This window comes from Myotis daubentonii, chromosome 11, assembly GCF_963259705.1.
Source record: "Myotis daubentonii chromosome 11, mMyoDau2.1, whole genome shotgun sequence".
Classification (NCBI taxonomy): domain Eukaryota; kingdom Metazoa; phylum Chordata; class Mammalia; order Chiroptera; family Vespertilionidae; genus Myotis; species Myotis daubentonii.
In genome coordinates, this window is record NC_081850.1 from 63,583,490 (window position 1) to 63,602,327 (window position 18,838).

The 18,838-nt window shown below is 41.8% G+C and overlaps 1 protein-coding gene across 1 annotated transcript in view; it reads right to left on the minus strand.

The window, feature by feature from the left end:
- SVEP1 (sushi, von Willebrand factor type A, EGF and pentraxin domain containing 1) overlaps nucleotides 1-18,838 on the minus strand; it is a 151,825-nt gene that overhangs the window by 70,727 nt on the left and 62,260 nt on the right. Inside the window, exons 9-18 of the mRNA XM_059657621.1 lie at nucleotides 18,066-18,195; nucleotides 13,109-13,216; nucleotides 12,062-12,193; nucleotides 10,326-10,520; nucleotides 9,053-9,174; nucleotides 8,541-8,649; nucleotides 5,167-5,331; nucleotides 4,204-4,437; nucleotides 2,282-2,443; nucleotides 496-657 (exon numbers count right to left, since the gene is read on the minus strand). Coding sequence (XP_059513604.1) covers nucleotides 496-657; nucleotides 2,282-2,443; nucleotides 4,204-4,437; nucleotides 5,167-5,331; nucleotides 8,541-8,649; nucleotides 9,053-9,174; nucleotides 10,326-10,520; nucleotides 12,062-12,193; nucleotides 13,109-13,216; nucleotides 18,066-18,195 — 1,519 coding nt within the window. The remainder of the gene's footprint in view (nucleotides 1-495; nucleotides 658-2,281; nucleotides 2,444-4,203; nucleotides 4,438-5,166; nucleotides 5,332-8,540; nucleotides 8,650-9,052; nucleotides 9,175-10,325; nucleotides 10,521-12,061; nucleotides 12,194-13,108; nucleotides 13,217-18,065; nucleotides 18,196-18,838) is intronic.

The following is an 18,838-nucleotide window of genomic DNA, read 5'->3' on the forward strand; positions in this document are numbered from 1 at the left end:
AAGAAAAGAAAAGAAAGCCAGACAAATTAAATCAGAATGTCTGGGGTTAGAGATTGGACTTCAGTATTTTTAAAATATGGATGTAAATGTGCAGATATTATTTTTTTGTGTGTGTAGCCAGAGTGGATAACTGCTCACGAAGTCATTCCCATTGCAGGGAATGAATAGCCATAACTCATAGAATGTATTTTTAGAGTTTCAAGGAATATTGGACTGGACTTCATTTTATAAATGAGGAAAGAGTTCCTCGCTGAGATGTATTTCTACCATCTCAGGAAGCCACACGTTTGCACTGTTGGGTTTAGGGTCAAGTCTCTTATTTGTTTGCATTCCTAACAGCACTAGCACAACGCTTATACTGCAGGTGTTTATAGTTCATATAGACTGGCTGGATAAAAGGGACAGTTATTTACATTCTTTGCATACAGCAGACATTTGGTTTTGCATGGAACCTAGTAGGTTTGAAGAAATATCAATGTCTAAGGCTTTGATAACCTCCACAAGCAGAAATGTCCACGGCTCCTCTCTTCACAGTTGAAGTATTTCTTGGACATGAGAGGCAGCTCCGGGCTCCAACGGCTGGCTGATAACTGCCCAGTGGACACGATTCACAAGTCTCAAGCCTATTTGATGAATAGGTGCCTTGTTTACAAAGAGCTACAAAGGAAAAAGTAATATGGTTAATACCAATGATATTAAGTTGTAAAAAACTAGCACTGTGTAGGACAGGTTTTTCTGCATTTTAATCTATTGAGGACAGAATGAAGGACAGGAACTCCAGGCATACAAAATGTATTTTAGTCTTCCTCATGCTTCTGTATACTAGTAAGTTTTAACTCATTTCCAGTTACTTCCGGTATTACCCAGCACAGTGTTTGACATGCAGAAATTGTCGGTAAGTAGTTTTTGAGTGAAGTTCAAAATCTGTATTGCAGAAAGTCACTATTATGAGAACAAGTTAGCGTGGGGGAACCTGTTCTTGTACAAGTTCTCAGCTTGTCCACTGTTCTCGAGTGACAGAAACAAAACCCCAAATTGGGCTAGAGCCTCATAACTAAGCTGGCACCTTTGACGCTCTAGTTAAGAGCTGGCCCTCCCACCTCCTACCTACAGACACAATTTCATTGGAGGGCTGGAGGAGTAGAAAGTAGAAAATAGTCTTAGCACCAGGCCCAGAGAGGTTAAGCAACATTCTAAAATTCATCGCATTGGTTTTGTAGTAGGTGCTGTCCTTTCCCTTTGCCCCTGTCCTCCACATGACTCTCACTCTCAGGACTGCTAGCGTGTTTCGTTTACATCCAGTCACCCAGCGCTGCTCTGGAGTTTACATTTGCCAGTGTATATCCACACCTGCACTTGTAAGAACTGCAAAGAGGCCCAATTTTCAAACTCCTTCTTTTAGGTGTGTCTTACTATAACTTCAATTATGAAACAAAATGTCTCCTTAAAAATGTTCACTGATAATAACAGTAAATATTTTGAAAATATTGAATATCTTATTTAGTAGCAAGAAGATATGCATATGTATCAGTAGTTATGAATTTCCAAGTAAATTGGAGAATGGATCCCATCAAGTCAAATGCTGTTCTAACAAGAAAAGCAACCTAATGATTTGTTAAGTGTTATCAAAGTCCTTCCTGCCAATTAAAGTGATATTCAATAAAAAAATCCATGGTAGCTGATGAATGTGGATTGAAATTATTGACTTAGAGTGGAGTTTAACTTAGAGCCATAGAATGTTCCAAAAGAAAAGATAAATAGACTCCTTTAAAGTATGGGAAAGATTCAGGTAATCCTATATAATACAAGCCTAATATGCTAAGTGTCCAACCATTTGACCGTTCAACCAGTCACTATGATGTGCACTGGCCACCAGGGGGCAGACGCTCTGACCAATAGGTTAGCTTGCTGCTGGGGTCTGGCCAATTGGGACTGGTCAAGATGGTCCGGCCATGCCCTGGAGCCCTCCCACGGTCCCTCCCAGGCCCCGGTCATGCATTGGACGGGTCCTATGGCCTGGCCTGTGCCTCTTGCAATCTGGAACCCCTCAGGGGATGTCAGAGAGCAGGTTTTGGCCTGATCCCCGCAGGCTAGGCTGAGGGACCCCCCACTGGTGCATGAATCCATGCACCGGGCCGCTAGTATTTTATAATTAAGAGAAAGAAAAATTAAAGCAATGGCTTGTAGTGATGCTCTTATTTCATCCTATTTGCCATTTAGATTCCATAACTGGAGATAAACTTCAGGCTTCTTCTGTTCAAAATGTGCATGCAGCCTCTACCTTTACATTCCAAGATGTTTCTTGAATGGAGGTATTCGGTGTCAGTCCCAGGTGGACAGGGTTTGCACTCAAGCTGTCCTTCTTCATCTTGATACGACCCCATCGAGCAGCTTTCACAGGCGTACCGATTCACAGAGTAATAGGTTCCCACAGGGCATGTGACTAAAGATGAAAGCAAACAGAAAACACTGAATATAGCAGAAAACAGCATGGGTGAGTTAAGTAGACCCTTGCCTCTGACTGCCAGAATTACTGCCAATGGAAGGAGAGTCTGAGGCACCCTCAGAGCCATGACTCCAAGGAAAAAGGCCAATTTTAGGACCTTCCTTCCTGGAAGATTTGATCTACTATTTGCCAGGCTTGGAGTGATTCTGAATTTCTGAGACCAAGTAGAACATTAACCTCACAGAAAGGCTCCTAGTAAAGGTAGTATTCTTATAGGGAGGACACCTGAAACTAGGACAGTGGGGCCTTGACTAACGAGTGTCCCGACTAACGAGTTTTTCGAGATACGAGTCGTCTCTTGGCCGATTTTTTGCTTTGAGTTGCGAGCTAAAATTCGGGTTATGAGCCAGCTTCAGATACCCCACTGCTAGTTGGCGCAGCGAACGTCACAGTGAACACCACATCAGCCCAGCATCACGTGTCTCACTCGTTCACTTTATGATTTGACATACGAGTAATTTGAGTTACGAGCTCCATCACAGAATGAATTAAATTCGTAAGTCAAGGCCCCACTGTACCTAGGTGATTCTGAGGTGTTAAAGTGTGTAAGAATATCCTGGGAACTTACTAGGAAAGCAGATTCTAAGGGCCTGCTCCCAAAGATCCAGAGGCATTAGTTCTGTGATGGAGACCGATTCACGATGCATTTCAACAAGTACTGCAGGTGATGCTGATACAGGCCATCTGAAGACCTTATGGAGAAGTGTGGAACGCTGCTCATGGCAATTCCTGATTTTAATCACAAGGTGTGTGGGGGGAGAGGGGTAGAGCAGACTCAGAATGATAATTTTAATGTGCTTTTGTTGGGCCAAACTGATCTCACTATGAAAAACCCAACTGAGTTCTGGGAATAGCACTAAGAACTGTTGAAGAAGGTTTTCCAAGATCCCTCAACTGCTGAGAGATTAACAGAGACTCATGTCATTTGATTCAGTTGAGTTTAAGGAGATTGGTTAGAGGAGATTCCACTATCGATAGATGGTGCCTTATTTGGAAAACAGGCTGGAATTGATCCAGATTGTGGTAGTCTAGAATAAGGGTTAAAAGTTAAAGGATTGGGGGAAGGAGAATGGGGAGTGATTGCTTAATGGGTGCAGGGTCTCTTTTAGGGGTAATGAAAATGTTTGGAAATTATGAGAGAGGTGATCGTTCAGCAACATTGTCAATGTACCACTGAGCTGTACACTTTAAACTGGTTAATTTTGTGCCATGTGCATTTGGTGTTGGCTGCCCGAGTGGGAATTTTAGCGACAACACCTATTGTTTTAATGGATTTAGAGTTACTGGGCAGGTTCTTAGCCTCCCTGGCTTCAGTTTTCTCAACTGTAAAGTGTGCTTAATCATCATGGCACCTCACAGAGCTGCTAAACAGCATTAAACATGAGAGGTTTAATCCTGTTCAGCCAGCACAGAGAAGTGGTAAAAAACTATTAGTTATTATTATTAGAGCTGCTGCTGAAAGCTTTGAGGTCTAAAGATCTATGGATAAAACTGATATTTGAGTTCATCATTAGAATAGTTTCCTTGTCCTAAACAATAGTGGTTAGTTAGACCTTTGAAACAAAATAGTAACAACAACACAATAATAGCAAAACATATGTTTCACTTCAATATCCAATTATAGTTGTAAACCGCTCTTCCCATATCATTTAACCCAATATACACCAAGTATTTTTGATTGCAGGGGAAAGTCTTACCACACATGCGCCCTTTGAGCACTGAGCCTGGTCTGCAGAAGAGGAAAGCCTTTTCCGTTTCTAAGGAATTGCTATCGGCTACGAGTATTTCAGATGCCAGCTGGAAGGAATACATGGGCTCCTTATCAAGGGTCATTTTCAAGTGATTTGTGATAGTTTCCAATGTGTTAATGAGTCGTCGCTGATTTTGCAATTCAATAGTGTCATTTCTTTCATCAGGTAAAGGCACACTAGCTGAGATAAAAACAACACAGAATAAAACATACACACACATGGTGTTTCAGGAAGCCATTTGTAGTTAGTTTTTAATGGCATATTAAAAATCTTCCAGGAAAAGAAACTCAAACTCTACCACTACCTATAAGGCAACTAGTACATGGATAATATTAAGAACGATACAATTTGTTTTAATCCTTCATTCCCATTCTGGATCCGAATCACCTTTGTGTAGAGTTCTTCATTACAGCATATTAAATTCCTACAAGCTCTTGCTTTTTAAAAGCATGCCTTTGTTCATCATGCCAAGATGAGAACAAAGCAGGGTGTTTGTTGCTGTCAGAATCATAACATACATCTGTGACATTAATTTGCAAAAAAATCACAAGACTTAGGTGACTGTGCTCTCCCTAATTTTCAGTTCCAGGATCATTTCCTGATAATAACAAACGGAAGCTTTGAAAAATAGGTCTGCCACTTGCCCTCGCCAGTGTGGCTCGGTTGGTTGGAGCGTTGTCTTGTACATCGAAAGGTCACAGGTTGGATTCCTGATCAGGGCACATACCCAGGTTTTGGGTTCTCTCTCTCTCTCTCTCTCTCTCTCTCTCTCTCTCTCTCTCTAATCTCCCCTCCTCGCTCTCTAAAATCAATAAAAACATATCCTAGGGCAAAGATTAAAAAAAGATTAGGTCTGCAACCAAGAATTTCACATAATATTATTTTTTCAAATGGACAGTTTGTCCTTACCTGTGATGTTAAAAGTTAACTTAACTTTGTGGTCAGTTAATGGGGCACTTCTTTTAGTCCGTGAAGATCTAGCTTTGCCAGCACCTGCGGGTGATTCTTGCACAGAGTCCAAGAAGTCGTCATAAGAGTAATCTAGCCGATTAGCTGCACCCCAACCACCTGGTCCTGGGTATTTGGGACAGAAAAACAAATGATTTCTATAGTTGCATCTTTATCAGTATTTTAGTTCAAAGGTTAAGTCACAAGTCCAATGACCTCTGCTTAAATTACCCATATGCGGTAATCTGTGAGTATGCTTTTGTACTTACACATTTGCCAACTTGGGTATTAGGATTCTTATTTGACTCTGTTAATCTGACAGGTCAGAAGTGGCATCTCATTTTAGTTTTAATTTGAATTACATGATTATTTTGAGGTTAAACCATTTTAATATATTTATGGGCCCTTTGTCTTTCATATATTATGATTTGTGAAGGTGTTGTTATAAATACTACACTGACCTTGTGACTATTGTAAAGACATTCAAGTAGGAAAGCTCGTCTCTTAGGATCACTTGTACCTCTGTCTATGTTCGAATCTAGAAAACTACCAGTTGGATCCCTCTTGGATGACAAATATCTCCCATCTTAAAGCTGACTCCCTCCGTATATATCCTTGTACCTCACAACCTACCTCAACAATCTGGGAGGGGAAACCTGGTCATGTGTGACAGAATAGGCATTGTACGTCTACATGTGCCACTGCCAACTCCACTACCAATGCCTCTTTATACTTTTCTATCTAAAACTTTAATGCCCAATATGTTCACTGAGAGCTGTACATATAGTTAAAAATGAAAAACAACCCAAAGTCTGCCAACAGGAAATTATTTACATAAATTATAATAAATCGATTGATAAAATTATATGTAGACATTTAAATTATATTGAAGCATAATATTTAATGACATAAAAATGTCCTCAATATAATGTCAACTAAAAAATTTGTGTTTCTAACATAGAATGGGGATATATACACATACACATATGGTTATCAATATTAATATACTAGGGGCCCGGTGCACGAAATTCGTGCACTGGGTGTGGGGGGGCGGGGAGTGTCCCTCAGCCCAGCCTGCCCCCTCTCACATACTGGGAGCCCTCAGGTGTTGACCCCCATCACGCTCCAATCGCAGGATCGGCCCCTAGCCCAGGCCTGACGCCTCCGCCAGAGGTGTCAGGCTTGGACAGGGGACCCCCATCTCCCCCCGATCACTGGCTCTGGCCCCCGCCCAGGCCTGAGGCCTCTGGCCCAGGAATCATGCCTGGGCAGGGGACCCCCATCTCCCTCTGATTGCTTGCTCCACCCCCCGCCCAAGCCTGACGCCTCTGACCCAGGCTTCAGGCCTGGGCAAGGGGACCATCATATCCACCCAATCCCCGGCTCCGCCCCCCGCCCAGGCCTGATGCCTTGGCCAGAGGAGTTGACCCTCATCACCCTCCGATCGCCAATCACCGGATCGGCCCCTTGCCCAGGCCTGAGGCCTCCGGCAGAGGTGTCAAGCCTGGGCAGGGGACCCCCAGCTCCCTGCGGTTGCAGGCTCCGCCCCTGCCCAGGCCTAACACCTCTGGCCGAGGCGTCTGGCAGCGGGGACCCGCTGCGGCAGCAGCGCTGCAATCTCCCGCTCTGCCCCTGCCCAGGCCTAACGCCTCTGGCCAAGGCATTAGGCCTGGTTGGGGGACCCCCAGCTCCCCGCGGTTGCAGGCTCCGCCCCTGCCCAGGCCTAACGCCTCTGGCCTAGGCGTCCGGCCCGGGCAGCGGGGACCCGCAGCTGCAGTGGCCCCGCGATCGTGGGCTCCGCTTTAGGCCCAGGCAAGGGACCCCTAGCTCCCGGGACTGCCAGCTTCGACCGTGCCCAGCTCCCATCGCTGGCTCCACCCCTACTTCCTGCTATCACTGGCCAGGGCGGAAAAGGCACCTGATTCTCCGATCATGGCTGGGGGGCAGGGCCAAGGTGGCCCAGCTCTTAGCTCCCCCCTGGGTTTCTGATCACTGTCAGTGGCAGGGGGCTTCTTCCTGCTTTCCCTTTCGCCTCCCTGCATTGTGCCTACATATGCAAATTAACCGCCATCTTGTTGGCAGTTAACTGCCAATCTTAGTTGGCAGTTAACTGCCAATCATAGTTGGCAGTTAATTTGCATATAGCCCTGATTAGCCAATGAAAAGGGTATCGCCGTACGCCAATTACCATTTTTCTCTTTTATTAGTGTTGATGAATAGAATTATTTCTGGGATTTTGGATTATCTTGACTTCATTCTTTGTTTCTTAGCATTTTCATTTTTTTGCAATAAACATATGCACAAATAATATTTTTTAAATGTAAAAAGTGTAACCAATAGTCAACACCACTCTTAATGCTAAATTACTAATAACATTACAAATATGATTAGCATCTGAAATAAAAAGGAGTCTACTGGACATGAATTAATACCATCTCAAATAACTTTCTAAGCACGTCACTTGAACTTACTCATTTAATCTTTACAATGGCCCTGAGTTCAGTGCTCCTATATCCCCATTTTAGAGGTGAGGAGGCTGAGGCACAGAATAGTTTGATAAATTGCTCAAGACCACACAGCTAGTAGGTGGTAGAGCCAGGTTCTGGATCCAAGTAGTAGACCATAAAGTCCATGTACTTAAATTGCCCATGACACTATTTTGTTATCACTTTGTGAAAACATTACTCTGAAAGTTCTGAACAGTTTTATAAAAATGAAATAAAAAAAGAAGAAAAAGTATTAGAGAGGACAATGATTTCGCTTATCAAGAGACACAACAAAAAATCACAAGTTATACTTTGGAATTACATTGATAAAAGTTATTTGTCAATTATATCTCAATACAAAAAATGAGAGGAACAAATTGTTCAGAGCCCACATGAAGAAAACATCAAAAATCCACTTGATGGTATATCAGACTTGAATGGATTGAATCTTAACATATTTTGGGTGAGGAATCTGGACATTTCACAAGTGTAACTATTTAAAATTAAATTTGCAATTTAAATTGAATGCCATATGAAAAATGCTGTTAGAACTCTGTAACTAATATCCTCTTCTAAGGCACCATTATCAATATTTGAATGTGACTTTGTTTTCTTAGTTTTTATCATCTTGAAGAGTTTTGGCTAAGAGTTTGGAATAATTTATTTGATACCTAAAATTTAATCTATCCCTAAAGATCACGAAGCACAGTAGCACATATCCAAGCATTTAAGATTACCTTGCATAAATTAATAAAAGTCCATTTTTCTAGTTTGCCCTACTCTTCTGAAATTATTTTCTTATTTTACAAATCAGTCTTCCAAACTACCAACACTAAATCATTTAATTACCAATCGCAAAGCCATTTTCGTAGTCATAATTATATTCCAGGCAGTATTTTTTGGTCAGGTCCTCCAGTCTGCAGTCAATGTCATCAGCGTTGCTGCAGAATGATGGCACCTGCAATAAAAAATGAAGAGAACAAAAAGCAAGTCACGTCTCCGCGTGCTTTGGCCTTCGCGTCTCTGTCAGTAGGAGGGAGGGGCTTGGAGTGCCACCTGTTCTCCAAAGATTCCTGACCCTCCTGGAACTCCCTGTGAACCACCAGGGTTATTCTCCTGCCTCTTCTGTTTACATCACTTTTTAAAAATTCAAAACTTTTAAACACAGATTTACTTATAATTCACTGCGGAAGTGCAAATCCTATGAATAATTCTAAATATTAAGAACAAGTTTGGCTCACAAAGCAGAGGCAAATCATTAGGACAAGACAATTCTGTTGCCGGAAACCCAGATAGGCTCTGAAAAGCTCAACAGCGTCCTTTGAAATATTGCAAACGATGGAGGAGGACTTCTGACATACCATTTTCCCCAGGGTCGTCTCAAATGCTTCTGAAAACTTTTTCAACAGGTCTGTGTCATCACAACGAGTTGCTTTGTACAGCATCTCAAAGGACTTGAACCCATGATTTGCAAAACGTTTTACTGGAAAATGTTGGGGAAAATAGCTTCAGTTGGTTAGTGTTTTCAAAACAGAGATTTAACTTGCCCTGGAGTAACTGTAACTTGGCATTGTAACTTTAACATAATTTGTGGATTTTTATAAAAACAAGAGACGAGCATTAAGGAAATCACTGCAAACCAAGTACAAGCCAAATAAGCACTGTACCTAGTTACCAGGTGATAAATTTGCTTTGATAAATTATTCTTTACCTTCTACCATTTAAGGAAAAACAATAAATAAAAACTGTTTTCATTATATTCCTGGGAAAAATCATGGCTGGACCAAAGATATTCTATTCCATATTTATTTAAATTTACAACATATATGTTTATATTTTCAACCACTAGACATTTAAAAATTTTTTGAATATTATGCAAAATTACCTTTGTTGACAGTGTAATTTCACAGAGACAAATTTGTCTTTGGAGAAATTAGACTCAGCAAGATGTCTCAAAATATTCTGAGATAAGGCCTCCTAATAGCATCACCATTAATATCCTACCTTCTGATAGTCTGTGGTAGAGGCAAGTGATACTGCTTTCACTTACTTCTCAAATTTGGGAAAAAACAGCTCAATTAAGTAGCTTTTACTCTTTTTCCAGGACATTTAAACTCCATCTATGTACTGGATCAAATATTCACTCCAGATAATGTTATTTACACCAAAGATATTTGGTTGGCTGTTTTTATAGCAATACATACTTAAGATGATCTAAATCTATATCAGAGCTAAGGAATGTACAACTGATCTCCCTCACTCCACCACAGATCCTGGCCCTTTAAATGTTAGCTCTTCCACAGTCTATAAGATTATACTTCACGTTCAATTTCACAAGTCAAGAACAACATGCTGACAAATCTCTGCAGATATTTCTTGTAAATAACAAGGAGAGGGTCCATATGGTTTTGCCTTAAACTGAATCTTGTCCTGTAGCAGGATTCTGGTGGGGTATTATTTTAAATGGATGGATGAAAGAACATTTATCCACAAACATGTCAAATTCATGGCACCATTTTCTACTCACAAAACCTAATCCCTAAGACAATATCCCTCTTTAAATGCATAGAAATCTACAAAATCAGCAGGCAGACACATACACTAAAGGAATCCAGAAAAATAATTAACACTTACTAGCACAGTCTGGCCATTCAGTGGAATACGGTGGTTTCCAGATACCATCTTCATAAGCACAATAATACTTCTCCATAGAGCCCTCTGTGAAATCATAGCCCTCCAGGCAACTTAATGTGCAGTTAACTCCAGCACTATCTTGAGTACATATGAAATCCCCATTTATAGGGGTAAATGGAATTTCACAGGGAGAGCCTGTATAAAAAATATATTATTCATATACAGTGATAAAAGAAAAATAAACCAAATTCCAGGAGTCTGAGTTGATATATTATTATTTTTTAAAATATATTTTATTGATTTTTTACAGGGAGGAAGGGAGAGAGATAGAGAGTTAGAAACATCGATGAGAGAGAAACACCGATCAGCTGCCTCCTGCACACTCCCTATTGGTATGTGCCCGCAACCAAGGTACATGCCCTTGACCGGAATCGAACCTGGGACCCTTGAGTCCGCAGGCTGACGCTCTATCCACTGAGCCAAACCAGTTAGGGCCTGAGTTGAATTATTAGAAAGATTCCTTTTGTCCACCATATTTCTAGAATGACTTTCATCACAAAGCCTTAGCGTGGGATTGTAGCAATACTTGCTTTTTCCTTTCCTTTTTTAAAAAATATATTTTATTGATTTTTTACAGAGAGGAAGGGAGAGAGATAGAGTTAGAAACATCGATGAGAGAGAAACATTGATCAGCCGCCTCTTGCACATCTTCTACTGGGGATGTGCCCGCAACCCAGGTACATGCCCTTGACCGGAATCGAACCTGGGACCTTTCAGTCCACAGGCTGATGCTCTATCCACTGAGCCAAACCGGTTTTCCTTTTTTCTTTTTTTAATATATTTTTATTGATTTCAGAGAGGAAGGGAGAGGGAGAGAGAGATAGAAACATCAAAGATGAGAGAGAATCATTGATCGACTGCCTCTTGCATGCCCCTCACTGGGGATCAAACTGGCAATCTGGCATGTGCCCTGACCGAAATCGAATGCCTTAATTTAATAGCATTCTGGTTCATAGGTCGGAGCTCAAACACTCATCCACACTGGCTTAGCACAATGCTTGCCTTTTAATCCCTAGGTGGCTACAATTGAAAAGCTGTATCTACATGTAATTAAAGGTTGTGCATATTTTACGAAAAGTATTTCTGATTTGGGATTGTTATTTTTGGCATTCTACAGTAAAAATGAAAACGACATTATGTAGCAAATACATTTTCAGAATCTGTCTCCTCAAGCATTCAAAATAAGATCATGACAAAATACTTTGTACCATTAGAGAAAATGTTAATAAAATGTTAGTTAAAGATCACCCTGTAAGAAAATATTTTTATTTATCATGAAGTACTAATAATTAGAAACCTAAATAAAATCTGTCAGTATTCTAACTTTAAAAATCTGCTGCTCATAGCCTGGCTGGTGTGAGCATCAACCCGTGAACCAAGAGGTCCCTGGTTCAATTCCCAGTCAGGGTACATGCCCGGGTTGCAGTCTTGATCTCTGGTGTGTGTGTGTGGCGGGGGGGGGGGGGGGGGGGTGAGGGTGTGTGCAGGATGCAGCCAATCAATGTCTCTCTCTGATCGATGTTTCTATCTCTCTATCCTTCTCCCTTCCACTCTCTCTAAAAATCAATGAAAACATATTTTTAAAAAATCTATTGCTCATAGCCTATTTTGTTTCATAACAGCAATTATACATATTAAATGTCACCTAGATTTCTGGAGACTTAGGAACAGCATACCTTTCAGGACAATGTGAATGTCACATGTTCTTTTATTGCCGGAGGGGTCAGTGGCTGTATACCGCACCACAGTCTCTCCTTGAGGGAAGAGATCTCCTGGGGTATGACTTCTGGTGATGACCAACCCGGCCCCTGGAAAGGAAAGAAAGAACCCGATTTTGGGGTTACTGGTCTGCACTCACTTCCCTAGCCACCATATTTTACTCTTCAGTTTCTGATTTTTAGAGAGAGTGGAAGGGAGAGGGATACAGAGATTGAATCAGCTGGGCATTCAATTTATGTTGATTTGACCACTAGTAGAAAATAAAAGATGTAATATCCATATTATAACATAGAAACAGCAGACTCAAAAACCTCATTAAATTAAGGCATTCTTGCTTAAAAAAAGATTTTCCTTGAATAGGTCAGTCTATCTGAATATGGGAAATTCTAATTTGCATTTTTAATATTGTTTACTAGATTTTACTGAAATCTTAAAAGGGAAATTTAATTCTACTTGCCAATTTTTTGGCTTTCATATGATCTTCTATAATTTTTTTGTCAAATGTTTAAGAAATGAGTATAAATACATAGAATCCCACTCAAGATACCAATATAACACATAGTTTGTGCCTTCAGGACAAAGTAAGCTTAGAGACTGAGTAAATTTATTAGATTCCCCTTCAAGTACAACACCTAGCACAGGTTAATAAATGTCCACTGTATACTGAAGGAAGGGGAAACCCCATGGGTAGGTTAGATTAATAATGTTAAATTATATATACAGGGAAGGGCAAAAGTAGATTTACAGTTGCATGGTGACCTTCTTTAGAGCTAATAAAGCTGTTGTAATAATTATAACCTGCATGCATGTTTCCACACAGACAACTGTAAACCTACTTTTGACAACATTTGTAATTGTCCTAGCATTAAAACATATTACCTTATATAATTATTCAGTCCACTTAGATATAATTTACTTTTCATTTTTCTTTTGTGTTTTCTGAAAGCTTTTATAAATGAAATGTCAGTGTTACCATACTGAGAACAAAATGCCTATATTCTCACCCGAGTTATCTGAGAACTGAGGCTCATCCCATGTTGCAGGATGCTGCTTCTCGGAGACCTGGATGGGAGGTGGGGATCTGCACCTGTCTATGCTAGGTGGTTCCACATCTAAAAAACATGAAATTAGAGAAAGAAGTCATAGTTGACATTAAAAAATGAGGGGGGTTGCTAGAAAGAACTGATGTCTGCTTGTGTTGGCAAAGAACCTTGTTAAAGACAAGGCTGACCGTGAGGCCCCCTTCCTCATGAGACATGTTTTATCCCTGGTCTCAACATTAAAAGAAAAACTAATTCTTGCATATTGCCCTCTGCCTGTTGAAGGAGAAATTCCAGGTTACTAAAATCACCGTGAGCACAGTGGTATGGAAGGTAATAAGATGTGGTGGGCATTTAATTTGTGTGTTCCACCAGCAATAGTTAAGCTGATATACCTGACAGTGATAAGAACCTTCCCAGATAAGCAGGAGAGAAATGACCAATCTTAGTCACTGTCCTAGGATCACTCCCAGGATCCTCCTCTTATCAGAAGGGGCAAGATAGGCTAAATGTAAGGAACAATGGGTAGAAAGATTTGAGTCATGTTTCAGAATATGCAAGGTGTGAGGATTTGATATTGCTGAAATGCAAGGAAATTATGTCCAAAGCTGGGACACTGGAGTCTAAGAGTTCCAAGGCTGATAAATTCTAGGTAAAGACAAATAACAGGGTGTGGTGTGGACATGGAAGTCAGGTGCTACAGTGGAGAGGAGTGAAAGCCACAGTAGAAGTTCAAGAACTATGAACAGGTGTTGCTGAACACTGTAATCCACACTGAAAGAGTAGTTTAAGGTGGCCTGGGTGAGCCAGGTTTCAAAGCTGTGATTGGATGTGGTAGAATTTTTAGGATATCAGTAAAGAACAACAAAGAAGGTGCATAGAAGGTAATTTTAATTATTTTACACATTCAAAATGTTCTTATATCCATAATCACATGTCTTTGAGAGAGACTGTTACAGGCATCAAGTCTAGGGTATTTTAATCTATAATAAATGAAAACACATACTCTAAAATTAAATGAGCTGCACCTCTGAGAACATAGAGATATCTGTTTTAAGTCTTATGAATAAATGTTCAATTTTTCTCTTTTCTTCATGCTTGTCATTTCATCAGTGCTGTACCTTTCGGTTACTACCCTCCTGGGCTGTACACTTTGTTAATCAGAGATGGAGTCTCTTTTGCACCTGGTTAGGTCTCCACAGAACTTGGCCCATAATAGGTGCTCAGAAAAAATTGTTGAATGAAGGAAAGAGTAAAGGAATGCTCATAGGAGGTCAGTGCACTTTGAGGTTACTGAATCAAGTCAATTCATAGTTCAATTGAAAAATCTGGCAGCATTTATTATTTTCCCAAAGAAACTGCACATTGATATTTACAAGGTCTTCTAAAATAGCCACACATTTTAAAGTTGAATCAGAAGTACAAGATGCTCGCAGTCAGACTAGTAACATACTGTCATAAGAAGGGGAGGCACAGCAGACGCACTGTATCAAAAGAGAGAGACAACTTCCCAAGCGAGTGAGGCAACTGTGGAACATTAAGCAAAAGTAATCCTGCTTCCTCTCTTTTATCAGTAAGACACCAAAGCCCTGTTAACTGAGGTAAACAAGGAAAGGCAGGCTTTGGAATATTTTCTCTCTGACTCTGTCTCTCTGTCTTTCTCCCCTAGCCTCCCCCTCCTTCTCAACCCCTTTCTTTCTCCTGCTCCCTCTACCTTACCATTTTCTCTCTAATTTGAAAATTCAGCTAGTATCTAGCTAGATACTTGAGTACACATTTTACCTTTAAACATGCTCACTCTTTGTTGTGAAAAATTAAAACTTCACAAACTCTTAAACCACAAATCCAATGTATTTTCCATGTTTCTGCTAAAGTTCATGTTGAAAACATTGAGAAAGTAATTAAAAAAAACACTACTATAAAATGAATTAGACTGAGTTTTACTTGAGTCTTTTTATCTGCTTTTGCCAAAAACATACAATTCCGAGGGTAAAAAGCCAGTTTGATATACATTAGTTATTTTTCAAGAACTTATGTAGAATTCTTAAAATAAAATGAGTTTAATGTATTGAGCTTTAAAATAAACACATTAAAATATACCAGACAAATGTCACAAAATGACAATATTTATATAACGCTTAATGTATGAGGCACTAGTTCAAGGGACTTACATAACTTAATTAAAAACTTCACTATGTCCCTATGAGGTAATATATTTATTAATTCTATCTTTTGGATAAGGAAATTGAGGCACAGAGATGTGACTGATCACATTGCCTTTAAGTGGCAAAGCTGGATATGGAGTAAAACAGTATGGGTTCAGAGTCTGTGGTGTTGACCATTGTAGATGGCTATATATCCTACTTCTCCATGTAGTAAGTCTTGGTATTTGGTAGCTATTGAATATCTACCAAATTGACTGAAAGCACAATGACCAATTGTGTAATGAAACAGTAAACCAGACCAAAAAATAAACATAAAAATAAAAAAGAACTGATCTATAGTAGTGGTTGGGAAAATGTAAGAGACTGGGAGAGATTTCAGATATTAAGTAGATGAAACCAGTAGATGAAAACTTATTGGGTGCTGGCGATGGAGGAAGAAGAATCAAAGATGACTTGCACATGTCTGCTTGGTGGCCAGGTTGTTGGTTGTACCATTTTCTGAGTTGAGAAATATATTATGTTTGGGTGAACTTGAATAGCCTGTGACATCCACATGAGACATCCACAGTAGGCAGTTTTAAATAGTGATTTCAATTTCAGAAAAGAGATCTGATCTGGAGATGGAAATGTGGGAGTTGTCAGTTAACAAAGTCACCAGGAAAACGATAAAGACAAGAGAACCAAGGCTGGAATCCTGAGGATATTAAACATTTGAGAGTTGTACTGAGGAAGAGAAGCCTAGGAAAGCAATAAAGAAGGATAAATGAGAAAAACTGGGGAAAAACAGGAAATACTGGTGTCAGAGAAGCTGGGAAGGAGACAGTTTTGATAAGGAGAGTATGGTTCATAATGTAAAATCTAATGAAACATTATATAAAACTAGGGGCCCGGTGCACGAAATTCGTGCACTGGGTGGGGGCGGGGAGTGTCCCTCAGCCCAGCCTGCCCCCTCTCACATACTGGGAACCCTCAGGCGTTGACCCCCATCACCCTCCAATCACAGGATCGGCCCCTTGCCCAGGCCTGACACCTCTGCCAGAGGTGTCAGGCCTGGGCAGGGGACCCTCATTTCCCCCCATCACTGGTTCTGCCCCCAGCCCAGGCCTGATGCCTCTGGCCCAGGCGTCAGGCCTGGGCAGGGGACCCCCAGACCCCTCCTATTGCTGGCTCTGCCCCTGGCCAAGGCCTGATGCCTCTGGCCCAGGATTCAGGCCTGGGTAGGGGACCCCCCACGCCCCCCCATCACCGGCTCTGCCCTTGCCCAGGCCTGATGCCTCGGCCAGAGGCGTCGACCCCCATCACCCTCTGATCTCCTGATCGGCCCCTTGCCCAGGCCTGACGCCTCCACCAGAGGTGTCAGGCTTGGACAGGGGACCCCCATCTCCCCCCATCACTGGCTCTGACCCCTGCCCAGGCCTGATGCCTCTGGCCCAAGAATCATGCCTGGGCAGGGGACTCCCATCTTCCTCTGATTGCTTGCTCCACCCCCCCGCCCAAGCCTGACGCCTCTGACCCAGGCTTCAGGCCTGGGCAAGGGGACCATCATATCCACCCAATCCCCGGCTCTGCCCCCCACCCAGGCCTGATGCCTCGGCCAGAGGAGTTGACCCTCATCACCCTCCGATCGCCAATCACCGGATCGGCCCCTTGCCCAGGCCTGAGGCCTCCGGCAGAGGTGTCAAGCCTGGGCAGGGGACCCCCAGCTCCCTGCGGTTGCAGGCTCCGCCCCTGCCCAGGCCTAACACCTCTGGCCGAGGCGTCCGGCCCGGGCAGCGGGGACCCGCTGCGGCAGCAGCACTGCAATCTCCCGCTCTGCCCCTGCCCAGGCCTAACGCCTCTGGCCAAGGCATTAGGCCTGGTTGGGGGACCCCCAGCTCCCCGCGGTTGCAGGCTCTGCCCCTGCCCCGCAGGAAGCCTCTGGCTGAAGCGTCCGGCCCGGGCAGCGGGGACCCGCAGCTGCAGTGACTCCGCGATCGCGGGCTCCGCTTTAGGCCCAGGCAAGGGACCCCTAGCTCCCGGGACTGCCAGCTTCGACCGTGCCCAGCTCCCATCGCTGGCTCCACCCCTACTTCCTGCTATCACTGGCCAGGGCGGCAAAGGCGCCCGATTCTCCAATCATGGCTGGGGGGCAGGGCAAAGGCGGCCCCCAGAGCCGCCTTTGCCCTGCCCCCCGGCTCTTAGCTCCCCCCTGGGTTTCCGGTCACTGTCAGTGGCAGGGGGCTTCTTCCTGCTTTCCCTTTCGCCTCCCTGCATTGTGCCTACATATGCAAATTAACCGCCATCTTTGTTGGCAGTTAACCACCATCTTAGTTGGCAGTTAATTTGCATATCGCCCTGATTAGCCAATGAAAAGGGTAGCGGTCGTACGCCAATTACCATGTTTCTCTTTTATTAGTGTAGATAAGGACTAAGAAGTACATGGTAGGAATGACTTTAGAGATCATTGGTGACCTTGAAGACAGTAGTTTATATGAGTGAAGGAGACAGAAGCTAGACTTGAGTGACTTTGAGAATAAATGGCAGTTAACTCAAAAAAGATGACAATCATCGGGAACTTTTGAAAAGGCTTGGATGGGAGGAAATCAAAGGGAAACAGTGATAGTTAAAGAGTATGTATGTTTCAAAAGGGTGGCTCGAGCAGGTTTTAATGCCAGTGGGAAGAATGGACAGAAAGGGAGTTGTTGAAGACAAAGCAGCAGAGTCCTAGAGGAACTGGATTATTTTCACAAACTGACCCAAGTAATTTGAAGACTTACCAATGACCTTGATATGGAAAGTGCAGCTGGCTTGGTTGCTGGATAGGTCAATTGCCGTGTACGTGATAGCAACCTCTCCAATTGGGAAGAGGTAAGGTGGGGTAAAAGCTGGATGGACATGGATTGACAGCTTTTGGAGATAATATTTTGAAATTTAAAGTTAGTATCAATAGTACATTTATTCTTTGTTATTTATATACTATTTGTAAAGTTTAAGATGACACAATATTTCACATATAGTGAAAAGGAAAAAAAAAAGGCACAGTCTTTTGGTGTATTTCTTTCCAGACTATTCTATTTGCATAGTGTGTAGCATTGGCATAATATGAAATGTTGTTTTTTGTTTTTAAACATACCTTAAGACAGCTTTTATGCTGTTGCCTAGTCTTTAGAACTTAATATGACTTAATTGTAGCCATAATGTTCTGTAGAATAAATATATGATAATTTAAGAAAAATCGATTCAAAGACACTTAAATTGCTCCTGAATTTTACTACTGTAAACAGCACTGGGATGAACAGTTTTGCATAAAGAATTTAAAAATATTTTTATTATGTCCTTATAATAAATTTCCATGGATGGAATTACTAACCTCAAAGTTATTAACATTTAATGTAGCTACTACAAAATTTATTTCCCAAAGCATAGTACTAATTTGCATTCTCACTGCCAATATTTGATAGTATCAATGTGTATATGTATACAGAGAGCATGCTGTCATTAGAGTTAAATGTTCAATATCACACATATTTATAGTGTATTTAGAGTCTAC